The 26,915-nt window shown below is 49.3% G+C and overlaps 1 protein-coding gene and 1 long non-coding RNA gene across 3 annotated transcripts in view; one reads left to right on the top strand and one right to left on the bottom strand.

The window, feature by feature from the left end:
• The window catches only part of TPM4 (tropomyosin 4), an 11,795-nt gene extending 5,257 nt beyond the window's left edge, over window positions 1-6,538 (bottom strand). The window contains exons 1-2 of one of the 2 annotated variants that reach the window (XM_014952859.1): window positions 6,175-6,538; window positions 2,733-2,858 (exon numbers count right to left, since the gene is read on the bottom strand). In XM_014952859.1, the coding sequence (XP_014808345.1) occupies window positions 2,733-2,858; window positions 6,175-6,288 (240 nt within the window). In that variant the 5' untranslated portion in view covers window positions 6,289-6,538. Of the gene's footprint in view, window positions 1-269; window positions 453-2,732; window positions 2,859-6,174 lie in introns of those variants that run through there. The other variant, XM_014952860.1, reaches the window with a different exon arrangement.
• An 11,112-nt stretch (window positions 6,539-17,650) lies between these two features.
• Window positions 17,651-26,193, top strand: LOC106894254. Its single transcript, XR_001413241.1, has 2 exons — window positions 17,651-17,961; window positions 25,710-26,193. It is a non-coding gene; the product is annotated as an uncharacterized LOC106894254 (long non-coding RNA).
• Window positions 26,194-26,915: the final 722 nt, after the last annotated feature.

Raw genomic sequence — 26,915 nt, 5'->3', positions numbered from 1 at the left:
GCGGGAGCCCCCGGCGGTCGGTGCGGGCGAGACGCTGCGGCAGCGCCAGCGGTTTCCGCAGGGGGGGTTGCGGAGCGGAGCAGCGAAGGGGGGGAAAACAGCGGAGGAGTGAAGGCAACCGGCGGCCGAACCGTCCTCCCGGAGCAAGGGGGGGAGAGGCAGGAGCGGGCCCCAGCGAGAAGAGAACCAGAGACAGGAAGGAAGGAGCAGGGCAGCCCGGGAGAGAGCGACCGAGAAGAAGGCGAGCGGGGCAGCCCGGGCGGTCTCACTTTCTCCCGTAGGTCCCGTTCCAGGTCCAGCTCCCGCTGGAGGACCTGAGCGCGATCCTCCGCCTCATCCGCCTGTTGCTGCAGGCACTGGATCTTCCTTTTCACCGCTTCCAAGGAGCTCGGCGCGGCCATGGGCGCGGCGGCGCTGGCGGCGGGCAGGGCGCGGAGGTGCTGCACGTGGCGGCGCGCGGCCCCGCGCCTTTCAATGGGCCGATGACGTCACGCGGCTGGAGGTGGAGGGGCGGTGACGTAGCACCACCGTCGGGACGTAGCAACGTCGGGTACATGGAGCCGCCCCCGCCCGGTCCCGTCCCCTATCCCGTCCCGTCCCACCGGCCGCCGTAGCGCTCGGGGATGCGGGACTCCCCGGTTCTTCCCGCCCCGGGAGCCCGGGGGTTTGGGGGGGGGTGGTGTGTCAGGAAACCGCCTGCCCCGTCCGGCTCCTCACCGCCGGGTTTGGGAAGAAAGAAGCCAAAATTACCGATTCTGACAGCAAAAAGGGAAGGGGGTGCGTGGCTGCAGCCTTCGGGCAGGGCAGATCCCTGCTCCTCTCCCAGCCTCCTGCAAGGCACCATTTTGTATACTAAAATTTCCCCTTTCCTCAAGGATTTCCACCCAGAACCCCTTACGTACCCCTTTGTGCTGGCTCCCGGGTAGAGAGGACAAGGGACTCGTGTCCCCGGAAGGTAAAGCCACCCTTCCTACCCCCCTTCCCTACACCCTACACCAAACCCTCACGGCCGGGTTTGGGAAGAAAGAAGCCAAAATTACTGATTCTGACAGCAAAAAGGGAAGGGGGTGCGTGGCTGCAGCCTTCGGGCAGGGCAGATCCCTTTCAGGGATCCCTGCTCCTCTCCCAGCCTCCCTGAAAGGGATCTGCCCTGCCCTGGCAGGGCTGCAGGCTGCCCAAAGGCTGCAGGGCACCATTTTGTATACTAAGATTTCCCCTTTCCTCAAGGATTTCCACCCAGAAACGCTCCCCACCGCCCCGTTTCAGAACCCCTTACGTACCCCTTTGTGCTGGCTCCCAGGTAGAGAGGACAAGGGACTCATGTCCCTGGAAGGTAAAGCCACTCTTCCTACCCCCCTTCCCTACACCCTACAGCAAACCCTCACCGCCAGGTTTGGGAAGAAAGGAGCCAAAATTACCGATTCTGACAGCAAAAAGGGAAGGGGGTGCGTGGCTGCAGCCTTCGGGCAGGGCAGATCCCTGCTCCTCTCCCAGCCTCCCTTTCAGGGGTCTGCCCTGCCCTGCCCGAAGGCTGCAGAGCACCATTTTGTATACTAAAATTTCCCCTTTCCTCAAGGATTTCCACCCAGAAACGCTCCCCACCGCCTCGTTTCAGAACCCCTTACGTACCCCTTTGTGCTGGCTCCCGGGTAGAGAGGACAAGGGACTCGTGTCCCCGGAAGGTAAAGCCACCCTTCCTACCCCCCTTCCCTGCACCCAACCCCCCCAGGGGCTCTCAGCCATCCCCCTCCCACACGCAGGACACACAGTGGTTTCGGGCAGGGCAGATCCCTGCTCCTCTCCCAGCCTCCCTTTCAGGGGTCTGCCCTGCCCTGCCCGAAGGCTGCAAGGCACCATTTTGTATACTAAAATTTCCCCTTTCCTCAAGGATTTCCACCCAGAAACGCTCCCCACCGCCCCCTTTCAGAACCCCTTACGTACCCCTTTGTGCTGGCTCCCGGGTAGAGAGGACAAGGGACTCGTGTCCCCGGAAGGTAAAGCCACCCTTCCTACCCCCCTTCCCTACACCCTACACCAAACCCTCACGGCCGGGTTTGGGAAGAAAGAAGCCAAAATTACTGATTCTGACAGCAAAAAGGGAAGGGGGTGCGTGGCTGCAGCCTTCGGGCAGGGCTGCAGGCTGCCCAAAGGCTGCAGGGCACCATTTTGTATACTAAGATTTCCCCTTTCCTCAAGGATTTCCACCCAGAAACGCTCCCCACCGCCTCGTTTCAGAACCCCTTACGTACCCCTTTGTGCTGGCTCCCAGGTAGAGAGGACAAGGGACTCATGTCCCTGGAAGGTAAAGCCACTCTTCCTACCCCCCTTCCCTACACCCTACAGCAAACCCTCACCGCCAGGTTTGGGAAGAAAGGAGCCAAAATTACCGATTCTGACAGCAAAAAGGGAAGGGGGTGCGTGGCTGCAGCCTTCGGGCAGGGCAGATCCCCTCCCTCAAACCCAGGCTGGGAGAGGAGCAGGGATCTGCCCTGCCCGAAGGCTGCAGGGCACCATTTTGTATACTAAGATTTCCCCTTTCCTCAAGGATTTCCACCCAGAACCCCTTACGTACCCCTTTGTGCTGGCTCCCGGGTAGAGAGGACAAGGGACTCGTGTCCCCGGAAGGTAAAGCCACCCTTCCTACCCCCCTTCCCTGCACCCAACCCCCCCAGGGGCTCTCAGCCATCCCCCTCCCACACGCAGGACACACAGTGGTCCCTGGGTATACGTACATCGGTCGCCTTCTTTTCGGCCTGTTCCAGTTTCTCCTGGGCATCTTTGAGAGCCTCCGAGTACTTGTCCAGCTCGTCTTCGGTTCCTTTCAACTTCTTCTGCAGAGCCATCAGCTCATCTTCTACCTTTCAAGGGAGAAAAAAAAAACCCACAACATAAAAAAGTGAGCGTTTTGGTGTGTTTTCGGTTACAGTTTAATACAGAATCATAGAATCATAGAACCATCTTCAAGCCCATGCAGCGCTACGGGCTTGGGGAAGAATGGCTGGAGAGCTGCCTGGTAGAAAAGGACCTGGGGGTGTTGGTCAACTGTTGGCTGAACATGAGCCACCAGTGTGCCCAGGTGGCCAAAAAGCCAATGGTATCCTGGCCTGGATCAGGAACAGTGTGGCGAGTAGGACCCAAGAGGTGATTGTCCCCCTGTACTGGGCACTGGTGAGGCCTCACCTCGAGTACTGTGTCCAGTTTTGGGCCCCTTCCCACAAAAAAGACATGGAGGGGGTGGAGCGGGTCCAGAGAAGAGCAACGGAGCTGGTGAGGGGTCTGGAGCACAAGTCTTATGAGGAGAGGCTGAGGGAGCTGGGGGTGTTAAGTCTGAAGAAGAGGAGGCTGAGGGGAGACCTTCTCGCTCTCTGTAACTACCTGAAGGGGGGTGTAGAGAAGCGGGGGTCGGTCTCGTCTCCCAAGTCCCAGGAGACAGGACAAGGGGAAATGGCCTCAAGTTGCACCAGGGGAGGTTTAGATTGGATATTAGGAAACATTTCTTCACGGAAAGGGTTATCCAGCATTGGAATAGGCTGCCCAGGGAAGTGGTTGAGGCACCATCCCTGGAGGTGTTCAAAAGATGGGCTGACATGGTCCTCAGGAATATGGTTTAGTGGTGTGTGGTTTTTTTATTTTATTATTTTTTTATTTATTTTTTTTGTCAGAGTTAGGTTGACGGTTGGACTAGATGATCTTTAAGGTCCCTTCCAACCTAGACGATTCTATGGTTCTATGATCTAGGTTGGAAAAGACCCTTGGGATCATCGAGTCCAACCATCATGGCTCAAACCTCTCTTTACCGTTAGTTTTAACCCAACGTAACACGCACGGAGTCACAGAGGAGCGGCTCAGAGTTGGGCTGGGGCAGGTTGCCTGAGAACAACCGGGAGCAGTTACTGGGAAAGACCCTCCAAGCCCTGTCACCCCTCAGGACAGCGCTCCCTGCCACCGCACACACAGACCTGCTTGAACACCTCACTTGGTAGGAGCCCTTTGTCATCTCATTTCTATTCTGGCCTCCACAACACCCTGCAGCAGTTAATTCTACAGCAGAGTTATAAATGTTTTAAAATTATGTCCTTGTGTGGTTTTTTTTCTAACACTATTATTCTATGATTTATTAGGAAACAATTCAATTCCTGTACAGCTAGAAAAAAACCAAGTGGTTGTTCTCCAATCATCACGTTGAAGACACTTCAAACCAAACATGACTCTGGAAGCTGAGGGACCACGTCTGTCTCACGACAGTCCCTGCTGTAAGCAGGAGGTGGGAGGCGATGGCCAGAGCTCCCTTCCAACCCCAATTATCCTCCACCTAATTGTGGGCCAACGAGGTACGCTCCATCCTACCAGGAGGTCCAGGCTCTCTCAGTCCATACCATATAAATCCATATGGTACGCTACAACGGTTCTATTTATAACCTGCCGGGAGACTGTTTGATGACAAACTGTCTCATGCTCCCTGAAGAATTTACATTATCAGGAGGCTGCTGATAAGGGGTGTGCCTGCGAAGCCAACCCATCTGCTCCATCCCTTCATTTGCAACACAAAACACCACACTCTGCAGAGAAACTGATTTAACCGTTTAGCTCCGCCCTCGCATTAATTTAGTCTATCAAAATAGTTCACTCAAAATAGTTCGTGTTTTAGTGCACTGATTTCCTTCATTGAAATATAGCTTTAATCACATTTTTGGTAGCGTGCTATTCTGGAATGTTGTTATACTTTTACTCGCAGTAACCAGTGTGAGAGAATGGCATGTGGTTGCTTGGATGCTTTAGCAGAGGGACAGTGATGAGGAAGAAGGAGGTGATGCTTCCTTTGTGTATGACATTAAAATCACTACTTGAGTACTGGGCCCACATTAAAAAAAAAAGAACCAAACAGCTGAAAAATTTGAGACAATTCAGAAAAGGGAAGTCAGATCAAAGATTTACTTTTCTCTTTTAGCTTTTTATTGTGAATTACTCTCATATAGTTACTTGAAAATCCCCACAAGTGCGTCATTTATCACGCTGTGGGAAATCACCTTTGGTAACTGGATGTAAAGGAAGGGGAGGCATTCAATCACCATTAACCGCTCGGGATAACGATCTGCTGCGGCTGCTACTGAGCCCAGAAGGATTAGCTGGGGAAACCGCGGCCCAGCAGAACAGCATCTGCTCAACACCTCTGAAGTTAGGAAAGAAACAGGGACTACATACACGGGGTGATGAGCGCAGCGTGTGGGAGCTCACGGCAGTGACACAGAAGGGACAAGCAGCTTTCCCTACGTTGGGGGTGGAGGGGGAAGACAGCGGCAGCTGACCCTGAAAATTTAGTAATATCATCCGGGATCTCCAACGGACCTTGAGCACAAGCCACATTTGGCTAAATGAATGCTAATAAATATTATAGCAGTCTGGAAGGTGGAGTAGAAGCAGCCGCATTCAGAGGATGTAAAAGGAAAAGATGTGGGAATTTTACAAGAAGTGCTGTAAAAAACGTGAATGCAGCCAACTCACATTTCAAGATCTTTCTGAAAAAACTATACGCTCAAATACAAGGTAGATACCCAGAATAAGGAACATTGAAAAGCAAGAGAACATGATAATATCATCACTAAAACTCCGTTAAAAAAGAGCTTTCAAATTAAGATATTTCTGATTATTCTTGACAAAAAAAATGATACAACATTATCTACTGTTGAGTCTTGGCTGGCACCTCGACGGGGCACTATGTATACCCAGGACTAGTCAAGTGAATTTTATTAATTCACTTCAGGGAGAGGCTCAATTAATGTTTGGACCCTGCTGACTCTTCGGGAGGTATTAACACCACTCCTACAGGTGTTCAGGGTGTACAGCTTTAATTTGGAGCAAGCCTTTTCCAGGGAATCACAAGCACAAGAAAATTAAGGCAATGACATAAGATTCAAGAAAACTTAGACAAAGTACCCTTAATAATCTATGAATAGTGATAATTTCGCAAAGACTCAGATGGCTGAAAAGACAAGTTCCTACCTAGCCCTGGCTGTATGAGTGTAACTTCACAAAAAGGCAAAAGACTTCAAAAGAAGACAAACAGAAAACCAACTTCAAATTATTTTGCTTTCTGAGCCGGAAAGTTGCAACATAGTATTTTTTTACACTCATTTCCACAGTGCATACACAATCAGGGATTTTATTTGTACTTACCTGTTTGCATTTGTCCTCAGCTGCCTTCTTATCCGTCTCAGCCTGCTCTGCTCTGTCAATGGCATTCTCCTTGTCTAACTTCAACATCTGCATCTTTTTCTTGATAGCTTCCATTTTTGCTCAAGGATAGGTTGTGTCTGTGGCGCAACTGAAAGAATTCCAAAGAATAAAGTTCTAGATTTTTAAGAGCTTGGGCAGAGAAAGGAGTTGTACCCAGCCAAGCCACAGGGGAAAAATGAGCTCAAGTGGTTGTAGAGAGCTTTAAACCCAGAGACCCCTGGACAAAACCCAGATCTATTGGCCTCTTCTCTGATCTTTCACACGCAGCCTTTCTAAGGAATGAGCTGGAACAGACTCACCAGAGGAATCTTCAGCACTCCATCATCTCCTTATTTGGGTCCTGTTTTCTTAAAGAGAAAACTGTTTCCATTTTTAAGCTTCTGACAGAAGCAAAAGTGTTGACATATGAACACATGCTTGAAAGAAAGCTTATTAGCACCCCTCCGTGTTTGCAGAGCAATTAAACAGTCCAATAGATCTAAAGGGATGGCCTTGGATTCTTATAGTAATTGCATGAGACTAATGAAGGAAAGGGAAGGATCTTTTTGGATTACTCCAAAAGAAATCCATGCATAAAATAAAATAAAAAATCTACACTTAAGAGGTAGCTAAGTTTAAGTTATAAAAAGATGCAGGATGTGTTAAGAGGCAGCAGGTTGGTTTTTTTTTTTTTTTTCCTGTGAAAATAAGCCCTGGTGTTAAGGTACTAGCTATAATCTGTAACAGTGTAATAGATAACAGAAGTCAGATTTAGATCTCAAGTTCAGGCTCAAAGGCATTCAGGGAGTCTGAATGCCCGTCTTTAAAATTTCACTCACTAAATACTTTGGGAATTGAACAATGCACCTGAAGTTTCAGTTGGATGAGCACTGTAAATTATTTCTCCTGCTTGATGGAGCAGTCACCTTCTCTCTGTCAGGCAAGGCATGAGTAGGCTCTGGGAAGAAGATCAGGCCACTAAGAACACCAACAAGAGCATCCAACAGCCCCGGGATGAGCCCTACTTGCTTTTCCAGCCCTATTAAAACACATCCCCAAGCCCAACTCCCATCCCTTCATACGCTCTTGCTTAGCTTCACAGCCCCTGTCACCTGCTTTGCCCTGACTGCAGCAAGGGCTTAATTACTGTTTTTTTTTTTTTTTCCTGTGAAAATAAGCCCTGGTGTTAAGGTACTAGCTATAATCTGTAACAGTGTAATAGATAACAGAAGTCAGATTTAGATCTCAAGTTCAGGCTCAAAGGCATTCAGGGAGTCTGAATGCCCGTCTTTAAAATTTCACTCACTAAATACTTTGGGAATTGAACAATGCACCTGAAGTTTCAGTTGGATGAGCACTGTAAATTATTTCTCCTGCTTGATGGAGCAGTCACCTTCTCTCTGTCAGGCAAGGCATGAGTAGGCTCTGGGAAGAAGATCAGGCCACTGAGGACACCAACAAGAGCATCCAACGGCCCTGGGATGAGCCCTACTTGCTTTTCCAGCCCTATTAAAACACATCCCCAAGCCCAGCTCCTATCCCTTCATACGCTCTTGCTTAGCTTCACAGCCCCTGTCACCTGCTTTGCCCTGACTGCAGCAAGGGCTTAATTACTCCACCACCCAGAGCATACTGAAAGCATTCACCTTCGCTCCACGGAGACCTGCATGTCCTCATATCCCCCCATTTCTTTCCTAAATTCAGGTCCTGTTAACCACCTCATGATCCTTTCCACACTGATTCTGCCCCTGTCCTGCTCTCCACAGCCCCGTGCTCCCTCCCAGGCCACACAGAGCCCAAACTCTCTGCGCAAACGCTGTCAGCCTTCTCTCAGGAGTGCTCACAGCATCCCCAGCCATGACGGGTACCCAACGACTCAGCAGAAGACCCAGGAACTCCCTCATCCCCTGAAGTGAGTTGGCATGGCACTGAAAGGCCTTTAGAGAGACTTCTAAGGAAAAAATGCCCTTTATTTACCTCATGGTAGAATCGACACAGAGCTAACACCAGCACAATGCCTATAAGCAAGACCGGAGCCCCACAAACTATCCCTAAAGGACCTCTGGGTCAGTCAGAGCACTCGCTAGGCTGCTCAGGCGGCCTTTTGTGAGGGATTTACTGCTGTTTCACTTCAAAATAAAACCAATAGCTGACACTGTTACTAAAACCAAGGTCTCAACCCCCGGTGGCCCCACCCGCTGCCTGGTAAGGAGGGCTTCGGCCCCCCATCCCAAGATGGCCGCCAGGAAGCGCCCCGAGGGGCTGCGAGCTGGAGGCGCCAAGATGGCGGCGCGGCAGAGGACTACAGCTCCCAGAGGGCTGTGCGCGACCGGCCCGCCCCTCCTCAGCGTCCTCAGCTCCGGCCGGGCCCGCCCAGCACCTCCTGTACCTCAATCCCTCTTTAGCGGCCAGTAAATAGCCGCGCTCAACGTTTGTTCTGTTTATTTTTTTTTTTCTTTTTTCCCCCATATATAAAATAATGCTCTGAATTTTTAGCAGCTGTAAGTTGAGTGTTTGCTGGGAAATCGGTGCTGGCCTCAGAGCGTGCCCATACTCCTCGGCCTCACATAATTAAACATGCTTTTATCTCCTAAAATCACCGTATTTCCCTCTCCTTGTCTGACCTGCAGGTATGGCAAGGTGGCCTCACGGGCATTTTTTTATCAATTTCTGGTGATTTGAGCAGTAAATCTGCAGGTCCTGAGCTTGGGAGCTGCTTTAAGGAGTCAGGGTCAGGCACTAAATTAACAGCGCTGCTGAACCTGCAGAAACGGCACTAAAAACTAATAAACTGTATTGATCACCATCATGGCACATGCTTCCCCTTGCCCTCCTCCCCCGCGAGGTTGCCGCTGGACCCTGGTCCTGGGGGTGCTGGAGGGGTTTGGGCTGAAGGTACAGCTGTGAGATCTCCATTAGCTTTCTCTGGGGCAATGGACACCTCTAATAACTTTCTTCTACTGGCTGTGATCCAGTGGTCTAGCTCACACCCTGCTCCTGTGAGTTCAAACCAGTTGGCCATGTTTTATGGCTCCTTTGGGGCATCCAAAGATGCTGGGAGGGCTGGAGCCCCTCTGCTGGGAGGGGCTGCTGAGAGAGTTGGGGGGGTTCAGCCTGGAGAAGAGAAGGCTCCGGGGAGACCTTAGAGCCCCTTCCAGCCCCTCAAGGGACTCCAGGAAAGCTGGGGAGGGACTCTGGATCAGGGAGGGGAGCCCTAGGACGAGGGGGAAGGGTTTGACTCTGGAAGAGGGGAGATGGAGCTGAGATGTGGGGAAGAACTTGTTTGCTGTGAGGGTGGTGAGAGCCTGGCCCAGGCTGCCCAGAGAAGCTGTGGCTGCCCCATCCCTGGAGGGGTTCAAGGCCAGGTTGGAGGGGGCTTGGAGCAACGTGGTCTGGTAGGAGGTGTCCCTGCCCAGGGCAGGGGGTGGCACTGGGTGGGCTTTAAGGTCCCTTCCAACCTAAACCATTCTATGATTCTCCGATCCTGCTCCAGAGTGGGCCCCGCATGGATGTACCTGTTTCACACATGCCATGGTGGGTGGACGTGCCACTGTGGCTACCCCATCTCTGGAGGGGTTCAAGGCCAGGTTGGAGGGGGCTTGGAGCAACGTGGTCTGGTAGGAGGTGTCCCTGCCCAGGGCAGGGGGTGGCACTGGGTGGGCTTTAAGGTCCCTTCCAACCTAAACCATTCTATGATTCTCCGATCCTGCTCCAGAGTGGGCCCCGCATGGATGTAGCTGTTTCACACATGCCATGGCGGGTGGATGTGCCATAGGCACGTCTCCTTTTCAGAAGGAGCAGGTTTTGGGGTGCAGCTTTGGAGACATGTCAGGTGGGGGAGGAAGCGGAGGGGGGCAGGACCGTGTTTAGCCCTGTTTGACCTGGCACATGTGGGAACTCACGTGATGGAGGCAGATGCAAGACCCTGCACGCCTCTCCCCAGCACTGCAGCTGCAGGTAGCCCTAGGCGCGCATTTCGAGCCGTTTCTATGGCTGCCCTCGCAGCCTCTTTGTAATTTCTGATTATTGAGATGAACAGAGGTGGCTTTCCAGCCCTTCTCCTGCTGCAGGCTTGGGCAGGCTCAGAATCGGGGCTGGGGATGTGAACACTGAACAAGCCTCTTTTTATTTCTACTGCAGGAAGATAATTTTTCTAATCAACTCCGTAGCATGACTCATTTAGAGTCCACATTTAGAAAGGAACATCAAGGAACGTGTCACCCTGTGTAGCCCTTCAACCAGGTACATTCCCTTCTTCTCCTCCCTGCTTCACTGACTGGAAAGAAGTACCTGAAAAATTCACTCTGGTCTCTCAGTAATGATAACCCTGTCACTCCCACAGCCTCTGTCTTTCATTAGCTTGGGAAACAGTGAGCAACCAAGAGAGAAAGAAGAGCCCTCCAAAGCTTTTCTTTTTTTTTTTTTCTTTTCTTTTTCCAGGCACTGGGAGGGTGCTCTAAGGAGTTCCTTTGTTTTTCCTTTTCTTTCAGAGGGATTGTTTGGGCCCAGCAAGGCTTGGCAAGGTTGGGTGTGTAAATATGAGAGGATACCAGAAGGAAATGAAGTTGGATTGTTGGCGAGTGCGCTCATTTCTTTGGCAGCACGCTGCATGGGGAGCGTGTCGCAGCAGGCATTTTAACAGACTGGGGCGGGGGGGTCAGACCTGTGGCCTCGCAGGTCTCAAAATTTTCTGTCGTCTCAATCCCTGCCCCTTTTTTATTTTCCAGGAGTCAGCTGGAACCCACACCACATCCCATTTCACTATCTGGGAAAAGCAGATATTTTATATCTCTGTTTTCTCCCCCAGTTCCTGCTCCATTCTAAAATCCTGGTCATAAAAGATCACCTTCCTCTCTTTGACATTGACTGAGCTCTAGCTCCTCCTCATATGCAAAGCTGCATATGTCACGGCTAGAGACGTTTGACAGCAGAAGAAAGAAGCTATTGACAGTCCTTTATCAAATTTCCTTCAGTTTCCTACTATAAGTATCTCCTAATAGTTCACTCTCTCTTGTAAATATTCTGTTCTAGAAATATATAATATGGTGTATCATTAGGAGTGCACTGTAGCAAAAGTGGCACTAGAATGAACACCAAACTTGTCTATTCCTGGCACTTCCTTTTAAATGACCAAAAAAAAATATCCATAAACCCTCACTGAATTTCCGTTCTTTGTGGGTTCTTCCTACAGGGATGTCTCCCAGCATGAAGCATACAGCAGGGCAGTAACAATCCGTAATTCCCCTTTTCTGATACTATCTCATTAAGTATCCATTACTCACCACAGGTGCAGACAAGATACTGGGCTAGGTGTGACCAAAGCAGTAGATCTACTCTTCTCATGCCTAGATCCAAGGGGAATTTACTTCTTTTTGTAAATAATCCTGATTATCTGCATTTTCCAGCAGGGTCCTGAACACCTGGGATGCTGAATTTGAAGCTGTTTTGAACAGGATGAGCAGAAGTCACTCAGCACCTGAAACACACACCTCTTTGGGAAGCCTGTCTCACTGCCAATATCCAGTGCACCTGAAGAACGCCAATCCCATCCTAGTTGCATGTTAACATTCCTGGCTAATACAGAATGGAGTGGAGAGGATGCCAGACGAGGAGGAAACGACAGGAGAAATCTATCCCAAGACTTTGCTCTTCCTTTCTCTTGGCTGGCTGTGTTGCCTTGGCCAGTGAGGCCCATTCTATTGCAGAGAAGGATTTGCCTTTAGACCAAAGGACAATCATCTGCCTGGACCATCCCCTCTTCAGTGACTTTGCTGTTACAGCCCATTTCTGAGTCACAGTGAAAGCTTTGAGCTGTTCCTTGCCATTAGATGGCAATGTAGATCCACAAATCCTCTTTTCTTCCTTGAGCCCTGGAAAACCATCTTGCTGTTGGTGGAATGGCTGGTAGAGCCTCAAATCTTCTATTTCCGCCTACCTCACTTTTTAAGACTGAGACATCCTGAATTTCTTTCGCCTGCAAATGAATGGAGCTGCTGCCTGGGATGCCAGCTCCTCCGGAGTCCTCAGTGGCACGAGTGCTCGCTCTCTCTCCATCTAGGGCCCTCCTCTGTGCAGAGAGGTTTATTTTTTTCGCTCTTCCAGCAATTAATTTGTTGCGTTTCGCTGTTTCCACAAGACATTTTGCTGCCTTGCTTGTTTCTCAGCTTACTGCCAAACCCGGTAGGCAAGTGAGTCATGGGCTGCCGCAGGCCAAACCCCGGAGGATACAGGCTTCTTCCTAGGGTCATGAATCTCCCATCTGGGAAGTTATAAAGAACTGCAGTGAGAAATAACTACCACCGCAAAATGCTTTCCCCCATATCCATTTTTCAGCTTTTCCATTGTCTGCACTTGACTGGTTCATTTAACATGTGCGTTACTGGGGTTTTTTTTTTTTCCCTTCACATTTCCCTTTCCACCAGAAAATGTCACCAACTCCCATCCAACTTTTGCTCAGAAAACTTGCAGGTTCATTTGTGTTCCAAAACCAGGCAAGTTTGCTCCTTCAAAGCTGAATATACCTAGCTTTTTTTTTCTTTTTTTTTCTCTAGAACCTGTTTTAAGTTCAATCTCATGCCAAGCAGAGTCCACCGGCTCCCGTTAAGCCAATATTGATGCTGGGCAGCAAGCCAGGGAAGTTGTAGGATCTTTTGGAGTCCAATCCTGCAGCAGGGTCCGTCTGGCTTGGTAACTTTAACTTCAACTGCTTTAGTGGCAGAAGTCCTCATTTGTACCAAAAAGAATGAAAGGGGGATAACCCACCCCCCCTTCCACCCCCTCCCCTTCCTTTTAGAGACATCTTTTTTTAAAATAAATCTGTTCTGCTGCCAGAGCAGATGGAGAGCTCCTGACTGTTGTCTGGAACGGGGCAGGATGACAGGGACATTTTCCCCTGTGCCAGGCAAGGACGGGAGATTGTGGCTGGGAATTCAGTGGAACAGAGAAGTCATTTGGCCGGGGAGCACAGGACCCTACAGCCTGACAGGCAGGTGACAGGACAGGGTCAGGGCTGTCACTTTCCCTCATCACTCACACCTCCCATACACATTAACATAAGCACCTGCCAGCTTTTCCGGATTTTCAGTGGTCTAAACAATGAGAATTTTGCCCTAATCCCCGGGAGAAGTGCTCCTCCATCATAGAAAGGCTCTCTTTATTTCTGTGTGCAGGAAGTTAATCGTATTCCTAAGCACTCTTGCAGATGCGAGCAGTATGCTGTAGATAAGTTATATCAGGAGAAAGCGTTATCGCTTGGGCTTACATATTTTGTGCTTATCCATTGGACTCTAAAAAGCTGTTGCATTTAATTACCCATTTTTCAAAGCATTTATTAATCATTTATTAGCTCTTTGTTCATTTGCTGTAGATGTAACTCGACGTATAAAGTGAGCCCAGGCACTTTATAACCAAGCCCATCTCAGGAGGAGGAAAGCACTGGGCGATAGGAAAGGTCTTACTCATCGTACTTATCTGCAAAGCACTTGGCACATGGTGGTACAGCTCTAGCTGGGGCCTCTGGGTACTTCAAGAATATAAATACTAGTGCCTTAAGCTGCCCATCGCCTGAGATATCTGGGGCACTGGATGAATTAGGTGGCAGGCTGCGTATCAGACCGGAGATTTCTAACCTTAAGTTATCACTGTCGAGCCTCACAATTTGTCCTGCGTGGCTCTCCACTCCCTGGAGGGAAACCTTCCCAACACTGTACCCCCCAGCACCCGACGTGGGTCTCGGAGCTCACAAAGCTGCAGCTTTCCCTCTGCAGCATCAGTTAATGGAGCAGGAGAACAATCAAACGAGCAGGACTGTGTATTTGAGGAGGCCTGAGCCCCTCTTTGGTAGCCAGAGTTGCAGGTACAGCATGGTCAGCCTGACAAGGGCAGTCACCTCTCATGCTCCATCCCTTGCCATCCATCTGCTCCCAAACACACTCACCTCAGTCAAACATCAGAGGAAAAGCCTTAATCTCCAGCATGGTGGATTTTGGGATCAGGGAGCTTCAGGAAACAGCAAAGTATCTTCCTTGCCTGAAAGGCCAGCACTGTGAGAGCTTTTTCCCCAAAGACTTACAGGCTCTGCCAGGGGAATTAGGGTCAAATTTTCCACAGATGTTGCAATTCCCCTATGATTGTACTAAGAAATAAAGGTTTCTTTATAGAGCAATATCCCACTTCTCCTCTGTTGTCCTCTGCAAGGAGAACAGCACAGCAAGCAGCAAAACACAGCCATTGCCAAAATTCCCCCTGCAAACCTGCATAAGAAGTGGGTGTCTCTGTTCTGGGATTATAAAAAGACATTACAAGGCCCAGGATCACCTCATCCAGCTTGAGGCATCTTAATGAAGCACCTAATTTAGGCAGGTGTTTCTCTTTTGCTCTAGTCAATGGAGTAAGGAAGCTTGCAGAGCAGAAGAGGAGACAATGTTTTATAAATGCTGTTGCTTTATTTCCTTCCCCACTAAAAAAAAATCATAGCCCACCTGGGTTTTAAATTGCTTTTCAGGCTTTTCTAATGAATGTTTCTCTGAATGTTTGCATGTCTTCTGTTTGCCCTCAATGTGGGGAAAAGCTTAAGTCAATAAGTTTTTATTTGATTTGTAAATAATACGAGTGACACATTATCACAGATTCTCAGAACTCTGACTCCATGCCTTGTCCTCTAGATATGACATGCCGGAGACATCACTCAAGGAGGCTGCGTGGTTCAGGGCAGGGGATGGAGATTAAAATAAGTTTGAGGAAAGACCATGTAGAACTTTATCCTGTACCTCTGTTTAGCCCACAAACCGTCAGGAGCTGGTGAAATAATTGCTTTGGACAGATAATAAAACATCCTCCAGCAAAACTAAGGTACTTAATATACTGCCCAAGTCAATTTCCCTTATTTTGGCTGTCCTCTTGCTTTTAATAATGGTTTAATGAAAAATTCAAAATTAATTGGAACTGGCATTAGACATTCACGTGTTCCAGTGAGGGTTTTGCTGCTTCAATATTTCATAAACTGACTTCACTGCTATGCTTCTCCTTATCCTGGCTTTCACAGGCTGGAATATAATCTCTCTTCATAAAATCAAGGGTCCCAATATGGGCGGATGGGGGTACAGGAGAAAAGTTTGCAATGACATCATAGGCAAAGAAATAAAAAAATGATAGCTCTGTGTTTTTTCTCTGCCACCATCCCCCCTATCTATGTAATGATGCGCATCTGAGCCTCGACTGGAAAGAGCTGTCCTAAAAATAAACAGGAGCCGTCTGAAAGGTGTCTGAGGGAGGTATTTGGCAGCTGTCAGGCTGTCACGTATGCTGGAAGGATGGAGCTGATGGACTCGCTGACACCAGACGGGCTCTGCTGCAATGAGAATGCCTTATGCTTCCCTTGGCACTCGGTGGGCAAATTCTGTTGGCCGGAGCCATCAGACCTCAGTGTGTCTGGGGCCTCATCCAGTTCTGGCTGCCGTCAATGAGAGCCTGCCCTTGGATGGCAGTGGGACTTGGATCAGACCCTTGCTTTACCCCCAAGACTCTGGCTTTACACCAGGGACGGATTTTGGCTCCCCAGGTGAATGTCACCCCAATGAAGGAGGGTACAGCAGGCCCCAGGCTTGTAAGTGTTTGTAGGTCTCTGAAAATGAGACCTCTCACTGAGGTGCTTTGATATGGGGACCAGAGCCTAACCTTTGATATTTTTTGTTATAACAGCTTTGCACCACTCTGTGCCTCTGTTTCTCCTGCTCTAATTGGGGTGGGGTTGTCCTGTCTTCAAGAAGGTTATTGACATACCTGTAGAACCAGGCATTTTTGAATGCTCCCAGACCATGACTGTGCTAAAAGCTGTTCCTGTTTCCCACAAGGTGCTTAATGGACACGTGTCACGCCGTGCAGCAGTCCTGAGATGAGCAAACAGAAACACGAAGGCACGATGTGACTCATCTCAAGCCTTTGCAGCAACTCAGCGGCAGAGTGAGGACCCAAGAATCCCGGTCCCCACCAAAACAATCATACCTTCACAGTGAGTGAATCTGGAAAGAAAACCTTGCTGGGAGAAGTTTCAGTTCTTCTCAAGTGCAGAGGGAAATCTCCATGGCCTGTGGTGTCACTGAAGATATTTGCTGCTGTTCTTGGGCAGAGACATAATGTGCTGGGGAGGGAAGAAGAAGGGAGATGTGAAGACAGGGTGGAAACCTCCTTGTTTGTCAGTGGGAGAGGGGACATCTCTTGGGAGGTGACTCTCTCAATGGGAGCCGACTGTTACCGTATCTGAAAATCTGGCAGTTTGGTTTGTTATCTAATAGGCAAGAGCAGCCCCTTTTTAGTGAAGAGCAGACTCTGAAGTCAACTATCTCGCAGTACTCTGGTCTGAAAATACTGGTCCGCGTTGAGGAGGATGGACAAGGGAATTAGTTCCTGTAATATGGGCTACAGGAAATTACCTACAAGATAAGAGGGTGACTTGATCTTTTTGAGAAAAAGAAAAAAAAAAAAAAAAGACTTCCTTATCTTGATGATGTTTGCTCTGAAGTATCATCTTGTGACTGCCAGAGTCTTTCCTGCAGGATCATTCAATTACAGCCAGCTCCCGTGGCTGGCGTCGCTTCCTCCCTTTCGGAGGTGTCGTTGTACTTACTAAAGTATTGCTTGTTCCTCTCAGTATTCGAGGCCCGGGTTGTCACCTGTCTACGTGGTGTTCCTGCATCCCCGTGATGCTGTCCCTGCTCACATGCTACAGCAGGATACAACCAGCCCTTCAATTAGGCAGGGATCTCAAAGGAAGAGGAAATCAAGATGATGAACCAGCGAGGAGCACGTGTGAGTCAATATTAGATATGGGATGGTGTGACAAGCAATGACTGAGTCCTACTCCTTCTGGAGGGTCCCTGCCTGTTTGCCTACAATCACTGTGCACATCTCCTCGGGGGAAACTGCACTAACGAGGGGTGTTCACACCAGCCAGGCTCTGTGTCTCCTTCGGGATGCTCTGGCTCTCCCTCATGAGGAATTTTTCACTATGCAGAGTACTTTTCTTCATTAAAAAGGCCACATTAAATAGCTGTGAGGTTCCTCATCACCTGCTTTGTTGCACCGATCTACCCCATAGCTGGCAGCTTTTTAGAGCCAGAGACACGAGGTTACTAAACCCATTCATTTCTCACATGCACCCACGTTTCTAATGGCCATTGAGATCCAGCTTTAAAGTCTTCTGAGAGTCACTGGAATGAAGAGCACTTTGTGAAGACGTTGTAATTATGATGGGATTTAGGGGTGTGTGGAAATGATTCATGGAGACGTTTCCCAGCCAGCAGGCTCTTGGAGCCAGGTGAGCTCTTCCCTGGAATGTGAAGCACGCGGCACGGCAACTGGGAGGAACAGGTTTGGCAGGACATTTTAAGCTGTTCACGGCAGACAGCCTCTTCAGAGCCACATCCCTGCCTCACCGACCTCCCAGCTGGATGTTTCTCTCTGCCACGCTGGCCCTGGTGAGCTGCAGAGGATGGACACGCTGCGAAGGAGCCTTTCTCGCTGGAAGAGGTACCACATTAAGGTGCACCTGGCTGACGAGGACCTGATGATGCCCCTGACGGTCAAGCCCAGAGACACGGTGATGGACCTACGGGCTCACTTAGTACGGGAGGGCGTCACTTCCTGGAAGAAGACATTTTATTACAACTCCAGGCAGCTCGAGGAGCACGAGACTCTCAAAGAAGCCAATATCCAGAATGGCTCCGTCCTGCTTCTCGTCAGCAATAAAAGGTAGGCAAGGAGATCGTCTGCAGCAGGGGTGGTGTGGAGGAAGGGGAATGCTTGGTGTATCTCAGCCCTTCAGGACACTTTCCCGGTGGGGTTTGCAGAAAACAGATCAGACACTTCGACCCTGCAATTTCCAGCAGGTGGATTGAGATTCAAGGCCCTTCAGCTCTAGTGAAATAAGGGGTTAAGAGGAGGAGGAAATGTGGTTGATGCTGCCTCTCCTGTCTCTGGTCAAGTCTCACTTTCCCAACTCTGTGGCCAAGCACACAGGGAGAGACAAGACATGCAAAAGGGCAAAGGAGGTTGTTTGATACGAGGGAGTGCTCTGGGAGCCTCTCATCTTTCTTCTTTCTTGTGCCTGGTGCTCTCCTTTTCTTTTTAGTAGACACTTTCTGTGCGTACTTGGGGGTGACACAGTCCTGCTTTACTGGGGAGGAGCTGTGAGCTGCCAGCAAAGCACAACGAGTGCTGGTGCTGGACAGAGACGGCAAGAAGCTGCAACTTCCCCAAACGTGGCCAGATTGTGGCCAAAACCACAGTGAGACTAGAGACTTCCAGGATAACCAGTATGAAGGAGACCAGTCAGGGCAAGTCTTATGTTCCAGTGGGAATGAAATAATGGACCTGAGACCCAGTGGCTGCAGGATGGTTTGGATTCAGCAGGGTGAATTAATGCCCACCTGCGCTGCCTTTCCTAATGCCTGCTTGTTGCTGCCAGCATGATTTATTCTGTGAAGTGTTTTGGGGGTATTGGGTGGAAGAGGTGGCACAGCAGAGTGTGGGTGTACTGTGTCTAATTCAGCTTTTTGAATCCTGAGCCCTCCGAGTTACGTGTCTATGCTGATCAGAGCTTCCTCTGCAGAAAACTCGGCACTAAAGACTTCAGTTCCTGGTTATATGCCACATACTGGAATGGTCCTATTTTCCAGTCCAGAGGCAGCTTGAAATCTCACACAAAGAAGATTTAATAAAGCATTTCCTTTCAGAGCTGAGCCAGACACAAGAGATTTCACATCGCTCAGCTAACTGCAAACCCCGAGTCACCCATGGCCCCTTTCTCCAACATCTCATTTCAGCTCTCTGATTAACTTGGCTCAGCTCCTCCTTTTCACCTTGTTTTTAATGGCAGGAGCATTTCCATTTGTTGTTGTTTCCAGTGTTTATTTTCCTAAATTGTACAGCCTGAATTTCTGAGAGCCAAAAAAAAGGATTCTGAGGGACTCAGTTGATGGAGTGCACGTATTGACAGTCTTCTGACAGATGCCCAATTTCCATAACATGCTACACACCTTCCCACATGCTGCAAAATCAGGGCGTAACTGCAGCAGGGCAAAACCCACCAGGAGACTCTGGGCTGAGTTCAGGGTGCCCACTTGAAGTCACTAGCCATTTTTGAAAATTTAGAGCCTTTTGCTGAAAGCTCCAGCTCAATTTTTGTGACCATGTGAAAAAGGGAGTGGGATTTCTACTATTTTTCTCCTTGAATTTCATCAAAACCTTCCTGGCTCCTGAACAAGCGCCAATTGACAGTCTTCTGACAGATGCCCAATTTCCATAACATGCTACACACCTTCCCACATGCTGCAAAATCAGGGTGTAACTGCAGCAGGGCAAAACCCACCAGGAGACCCTGTGCTGAGCTCAGGGTGCCCACTTATGCTACACACCTTCCCACATGCTGCAAAATCAGGGCGTAACTGCAGCAGGGCAAAACCCACCAGGAGACTCTGGGCTGAGTTCAGGGTGCCCACTTGAAGTCACTAGCCATTTTTGAAAATTTAGAGCCTTTTGCTGAAAGCTCCAGCTCAATTTTTGTGACCATGTGAAAAAGGGAGTGGGATTTCTACTATTTTTCTCCTTGAATTTCAAACCCACCAGGAGACCCTGTGCTGAGCTCAGGGTGCCCACTTAAGTCACTAGCCATTTTTGAAAATTTAGAGCCTTTTGCTGAAAGCTCCAGCTCAATTTTTGTGACCATGTGAAAAAGGGAGTGGGATTTCTAATATTTTTCGCCTTGAATTTCATCAAAACCTTCCTGGCTCCTGAACAAGCACCTTTGTCCAATCTCTTACTCCTTTTTCCAGCCCTGCTGACTGCGGGGAGGTCGGACTAGATGACCCTTGGAGGTCCCTTCCGGCCTGGGAAATTCTATGATTCTATGATTCTATGATTCTTTGTCCAATCTCTTACTCCTTTTCCCAGGGCTGGGTGCATTGTGGGGGTGGTGGACAGTCTCTCCCTGAAGTCACGTCTCTCCTTGAGTTCTTGGACAGGAAGGATCATTGGGTTGTGACAACCTCAGCCACTCCCAAAGTATTTTGTGTGGCAGGAGTGATAAATGCCCAGGTATTGGAGATGATACATTTCTCTAAGGGCTCATGGGGGTGACTGAGCCATCGTTGCAGTATGGTCCCCCTAAATATTTCTGAGAGATGCTTGTGTGGGGCTTGGCATCATCACCCTGCTCAGCTCCTGGCCAGATTCTCGGCATACAGAGGGCTGGTTTTTAGAGGGCTCTCTCTCACTTTTAAACTGGGAGTTAGGAAATACAGAGTGGGAGAAGGCAGGTGCTGGGTTGCAATTGAGATTACAGCACAATTTGGAGCCTTTTTGGCCAGATCTCTAGGTCTTATAAATCCATGTCGCCCCAGTAGCGTCCGTGGAGATATACTGGTCTGTATCCACTGGGTAACACCGTGCGACCTTGGGGAACACCAGGAGAGTGGCCTATGCCACGTTGGGACTCTCCAGGAGGCACAGGAGCAAAGAGGAATAGAGAACATGGTGCTGGGTTTGGCCAGCAGCCCTGAGGATTTAAGAGTTGGTTTTAGTACTTCACCAACTCCATGAAGTATGGACCCTCTCCGTCAAAGGTCAGCGTCTGCTTCTTAAGTTCTCCCAGAAAATCTTGGTGTCTCCTACTTTTTTTGTATTGAGATGCCAGCCAAGCAGAGCTATATTAATTCCAAAAGTGGAGTTGCTCTGATTGCCAAGGTCTGCAGCTCGGTGTCGTGCCTATAAATATTAATGGTCACTCTGTATGCTGTGTGTTCCTACAAGGGGCTCACGGGACAGTTTACTTTGAACCAGAGAAAACATGAAAATGACCCTATTTTTCATTCCTTCCCCCCTCCCCCCTTAATGCCTTTGTAGATAATTGGCATTTAGCAAAGGCCAAGTCAGCATTTCTACTCCTTGCTCGTGTTTTCTGGGGTTTATAACTTAGTCATAAAAATTCACTTAAGGCTGCAGTTTGGCAGGAGAGGGATCAGCGTAGCAGCTAATACTGAAAATTTACTTGGACCTTAGTGTTTAAAAGTTCGAGCAAGCCATTTTGGAGTTCAGTCAACATGACCCCTCGCCCTGGGAAAACACACGGGCAGGCCAGAACTGGGAATATCGCATCCTCGGAGGGTGCAATTCCCCCTCGTGCAGAGCTTGTTAATCACATTACTGCTGCTCTGATTGAGATTGCAACCCTGTTGCAGTAGGAGCTGAGCAAAGAACACGCTGAAAAACAGTTCCTGCCCTAGAGAGCTACATATTACAGTAACATGGTTTGCAAGTGGGTAAAACAAGCAAAGCAAGGCTTGAAATGTGAATGAACAAGCAGAGAGAGAACCTCCTCAGCTCAGTGGCCTTGGGCCAACCTGTGGTGTTCAAACCATCGGTGCCCGACGCAAGGAGACCACCAGTGAGTCTTGGACATGAGAAGAGCAGCCAGCCAGCCCAGACGAAGGAGCATCCACAAGGGCATGCAGCAGGCTGTCCCAAATGCCGGAGGCGTGATCAGTCCTGGCACCGTGGACCACGCCACGGCAGAACCTGTTTGGCTGGCTCTGGAGGCGGGTGCAGGGCCCCAGAGCCAGGGAGCTGCTCAGCTGGTCCGGTGGTGATGTGGGAGTTCCTGAAACTGGCACCACTCTTCCCCAATTGTGTCTGCTGCAGCGAGACACCGGGATGCTCTTTGCCAGCTGCGTGTTGTGCAGGAGCACCCACCAAGGAGGCCTCCCATGGTGTAGGCAGCAGCAGCCCTGGACAGTGGGTGCACGGCGTTAGCTGCTCCTTGTTGATCATTTGCTGGCTGCATTTTGATGTTTGGTGGAGGGATATTGTCTTGAACTGGTGAATCCACCAGTTCATCCACTGGCGAATCTCACCACCTGGGAGCTATTTCAAATAGAGGATGTAAATATCCTTCCAATATCTGAAGGGAGCCTACAGGAGAGCTGACAAGGGTCTCTTTGTCAGGAAGTGTGGTGAAAGGTAATGGTTTTAAACTGGAAGAGGGGAGATTTAGATTAGATACCAGAAAGAAAGTCTTTACTGTGAGGGTGGAGAGGCACTGGAACAAGTTGCCCAGGGAAGTTGTGGCTGCCCCATCCCTGGAGGGGTTCAAGGCCAGGCTGGATGGGGCTTGGAGCAACCTGGGCTGGTGGGAGGTGTCCCTGCCCAGGGCAGGGGGTTGGAACTTGATGATCTTTAAGGTCCTTTCCAACTCTAACCATTCTATGATTCTAAATGGGTGACCCAGAGCGATTCCTAGACGTGCTGTGTGCCTGTCACTCACTCTTCCTAAGGATGTCCAGCTCCCACTGGCTCTGGACATGGTAGAAGCACAGCACATCAACGGAGCTCTTGCACTTGGTGTCAAGCTCCTTTCTTGTGCTGTCACCTCTAGCAGACACTCAGACAAGGTTTGTACCAATAAATTAACCAGTGCCCAGACTGTTGTGATGCTGGAGTATTGCACTGCAGTATTGGCCCAGTCCAGATGCATTTCAGGAGCTAGCATGGGCCAGTTCCTTATGGGCTGGATGTAACCACACAGGTTTGGAGGGTAAGAATTTAATAGGAAAATACTGGCCGTTCCGTGCCAGCTGTCCTCTCAATGCAGAGGAAAGTCCCAGGAACATTTAATTCACTGGCACAGACTCTGCCACAGCACATTGGATCCCCTCAGTCTTTTGGAAGCCGAGGTTCATTGAGGCCAAGCAGCTGCTGTCATCATATACAGCGTGCCCAGAGAATGGAGTTCAGTAAGTCATTGGTGAAGAGGTTAAATAAAGTAGATGCGGGCACTGAGTTTAGCAGAAGTCTATTATCTGGAATCTACTGGTGTTGATTTTCTGGCCTGGAGCCACCTGAAACCATCTATCTCGGGGCATTAGCTCAGTTACCATAACAACTCATCTAGGAACAACTGACAGCTCGAGGAGCAGACCAAGGCCCCATGTGGTTTATAAGCCACTCTTAGGTCAAGATAAGCATGTCCAGGATTCTCCCTCTACTGCAGTCCAGCCTTGGTGTCCCAGTGCTTATACAAGCCTTAACGTGCTTGGGATCCTGTTCTATCCTTCAGAGGCTATTCAGCCTAATTTTGCAAAAGTCCAACCACTCAAGGAGCTACCTCCTGGCAGAATAACAAAACTGTCCATCTTTGGGGAACCTGGCTAATTCCCTTATTGGCATTCAGTTTACAAGCTCTGATTTTTGGCCTCATAAATGAAAACGATGGCTGAACCAGGCTAATTCCCTTATTGGCATTCAGTTTACAGGCTTCCATAAGGTCCGGTTTAGCTGATGCTAAGGAGCTACTGCCTACATTTGACTCCTGTGATGACAGAAGGACTGGTGTTTGACACAGATGCTTGGCAGTGGCTCACTCCAGGCTTATATTACTCCGCTCTCCTCTTACCTCTTCTCATTCTCACTGGAATTGCCTGAGAAGCAGTCACCAAGCACGGCAGATGATGTTGGATCTTTAGAAAGAGAAACCAGAAAAATAATGGGATCTCCACAGCTTGACCCCGCATAGAAAGCTGACGTTACAGCCCAGATGAATTTAGTCCCTTACAGTAGCTTTCAGTGTGATTTTGTGATGCCTGCTCCTCGCACTGACCTTCCAGCTCCTGGGGTTGCTCAGCAATTACTCCTCAGCATGGAGGGGAAGACTTTTTGCTCCCATCCAACTACTACAGACTTGCCCTGTTAAGCTTAGGCCTAGCAGCAGGCTCCAAGGCATCTCACAGTGGGATAACGATCCTTTAAATAGCACTGGGAGTCTCTCTTCTCAGGGAAAACTAATTAAGTTCTTCAGCACATGCTTAGACATATGTTGACCTGGTATGGCCTTAACAGGCCTGCTTCCATCTACTGGATAAATAACACTGGCTTAAAAAATATCCTCCAAGAGATGCGTTACTGAGGCAACAGCCAGGTGGGGGACTGACTTCTCCATCTCTGTGGCTGAAGGTAGTATTTATGTCTATTACTCATGGGCCAAACTCTCGGCTGGTGTAAACTCCTTGAAATCACTTAAGTGATTTTTAAGTTCCGAAAGCACCGGTGCAGTTACCTCTGCTGACCTCTTGCAGTGTACGGGCCCGAAAACGACACCTGTATTAAGCTCAGTTACTTACTGTTCAGCACAAGAAGCTCATTTAACAAAAGCAGAGGGTTGCATCAGCGGAGAACATGGTCCACAGGAGCTGAATTCCTCCCCTGTGCGGTTGCATGGGATTGCAGTAGATTAAACTGAGCTGATGTGTCCCGTGGGGGTCTCTGTCTTGGCTCTAGGCAAAGAATTAATGAATGGAAAGTATATTCTAAACCAGGCTCTTTTCTGGTGTGATATGGCACAGTTTCCTGGACTTCTCTGTAGTTGTGCTGATTTTTACCAGGTGAGGATTTTGCCCAGTTCGGATAAATATCCTCTCTAAGTCCTTGGTGTTTATGGGGCAGATGTTCTCCAGGGTGGGCTCACAGCAAATCCTTGGCTCTACAATCCCCTGAAATTTCAAGTGAGGAAGGAAGTGCTAGAATATGAATCCTCTGCTGGGTTTTGCAGAAAACCCAACCAATGGTTGATATGAGCCTAAGCAGACTCGTAGTGTCCTTTGTTAGGACCCAACAAAAAACCCCATCCCATAAACTTTGAACTTCTCTAAGTCCTGATGAAATGTTTGCAGCACAGGCTCGGTTCCTTGTCTGCATAATTGCAAAGAGCAATTCACAGGAGTCAAAAAGACTCAGCCCTGCACCTACTGGCTTGGCTGGGTGGGGTGGCTGCCTGGTAGAGCCGCTGCCTACGGGCCACGAGTATCTTGGTTGCAGTCCAAGGCGTGATAATGAGCTCTCTAAGCAAATGCAAGCCCTGAAGAGGTACCCCTAGAAACCTGCAAGAGCTTCAGCCTCCGTCCTGGAGACCCCAGGGGGTAGCCGTAGCTGAGTTCTAAAGGTCTTTAGAAGAGTAACTAAGAAAGTAATCCTACTTTTGCTAAGCTTAAGTCTTCTACGCAGGGTATGTACCCCTGTCAGAAAATGTTTATGGAACCATAACCCCAGAAAGCCACCATTTCGTGCTAATGCATGTGGGCAGCATGTCTAGAGCAATTCAAGCTCTGTCTTACTGTAAACATCCTCAAAGTGCTCCTAAAGCTACAAGCTGCCCTCTTCTGAGATGAAAAAGGGATTTCCAGGGGCATGTACTAAAGAGGGAGAGCCTTGGCTATGGGAAAAAGGATTCCAGACAGTTGCAGGTTATCTGGAGGGTGAAGGCATCTTTTGTGGAGGGATAAATGGGTCTGAAAACCTGCAAGTGACTTATCCTCAGCTGCACAGAGTGACTGAAAAACCAAACCAGTCAGAGGACGAGGTTTACATTCTCCAGGGTGAGCGCCTCCTTGGTCAAATGCCATTTTTGATTGCATGTCTACAGTGCTCCAAGTATTTGCCTCTTTCTTATTCAGATAATGCCAAAGAGCACAGCCAAAGCCATGAGAGACGGGGAGCGTGACAAGGGCTGAAGGGAAGCAGATGGAAGAGAGCTTGGCCGTGGAAAGGCAGCCCGGCCACCAGCCTTTGGTAAGTCCCTCCCCACACGCCAGCTCAAGGACTGTTCAGAAAGCAGCTCCGAGTGTTTTCAGCGCAGTACCCATGAATAATTAACCCAAACAAAACAACAAATAACGTTTCCTCATCAGCGTGCCATGTGGTCTCAGCTGCCAAAGGAGAAGCGTGGGTAAGACTGACTCAGCTCCTGAGGGCAGTGAATCAGAGCGAAATGCCCATGAAAGGGTGACTTCTGCTGGGGTGATGAAGCAAGAAGGAGCTGAGATGGACTTTGCTTAGGGCCTTAGATGGGGACACTGGACATCTGAGACTCCTTCTGGCTCTCTCACAGGATTTCTCAGTAAGTTGCTGATCTTGGCCTTTGTTTTCTTACATGTAAGTCTGAGGGAATTTATTCTTTTCTCCCACTCTTTGTCCATCCAGTTGGAAGTGACTTAGGTCAGGGACGGTCTGGGCTCCTGAGAAGTTCCTGAGAAGGGCCCCCATTTCTAGGTTGAAGGCTCCGTATAACAAATAAGCTGTAAGGACACTATAGACATTCCTGGAGCTCGAGAGCCTTTATATATCCAGACACTGGTTGGTCACTGTTACGGCGACTACCTCACCTGACACTGGGCACCCATTGTTACACCAAAACCACCTTATTTTTGAGCCAGGGTTTGCAAGGCACCGCGTTGTTCTTCCATCTGTGTGCCAGTCCCCCCACTCCAACAATTTCTGAACCAACTGACCTGATTCAACTCGGTTTGATGGAAAGAGAGAGGTCTCACAGACCCAACTGCAATTTTTGTGAAAAAAAGAGCAGCTGCAGAGAAGAGAGACATTTAAGTTAATATCCTACTGAAGGAAAGGTAATTACACCTCTTGTTCCCTATCTATTTGGAGATGCAGCAGCCAGGTGACCAGCTGGCATTTAGATACTGACTGGTCAAGCAGTGCCTGCCCTGCTTCCAACCAGCTTCTGCTCTTGCAGTCCCTTGTCTGCAAAGCAAGAAGCTGTTGGAAGAGCTGAGGACTTTGCTGGGGAGGTCTGGAGGGGATAAGGATGCCCCGGGGGATATTACAGTGAGCTGGGAGCACCAAGAAAGGAAGAAATAAAAAGC

Source organism: Calidris pugnax, unplaced genomic scaffold (assembly GCF_001431845.1).
Source record: "Calidris pugnax isolate Ruff unplaced genomic scaffold, ASM143184v1 scaffold199, whole genome shotgun sequence".
NCBI classification, from domain to species: Eukaryota; Metazoa; Chordata; class Aves; order Charadriiformes; family Scolopacidae; genus Calidris; species Calidris pugnax.
Note: the sequence above shows the minus strand (reverse complement) of the source record. Positions and strands in the feature narration are given on the sequence as shown.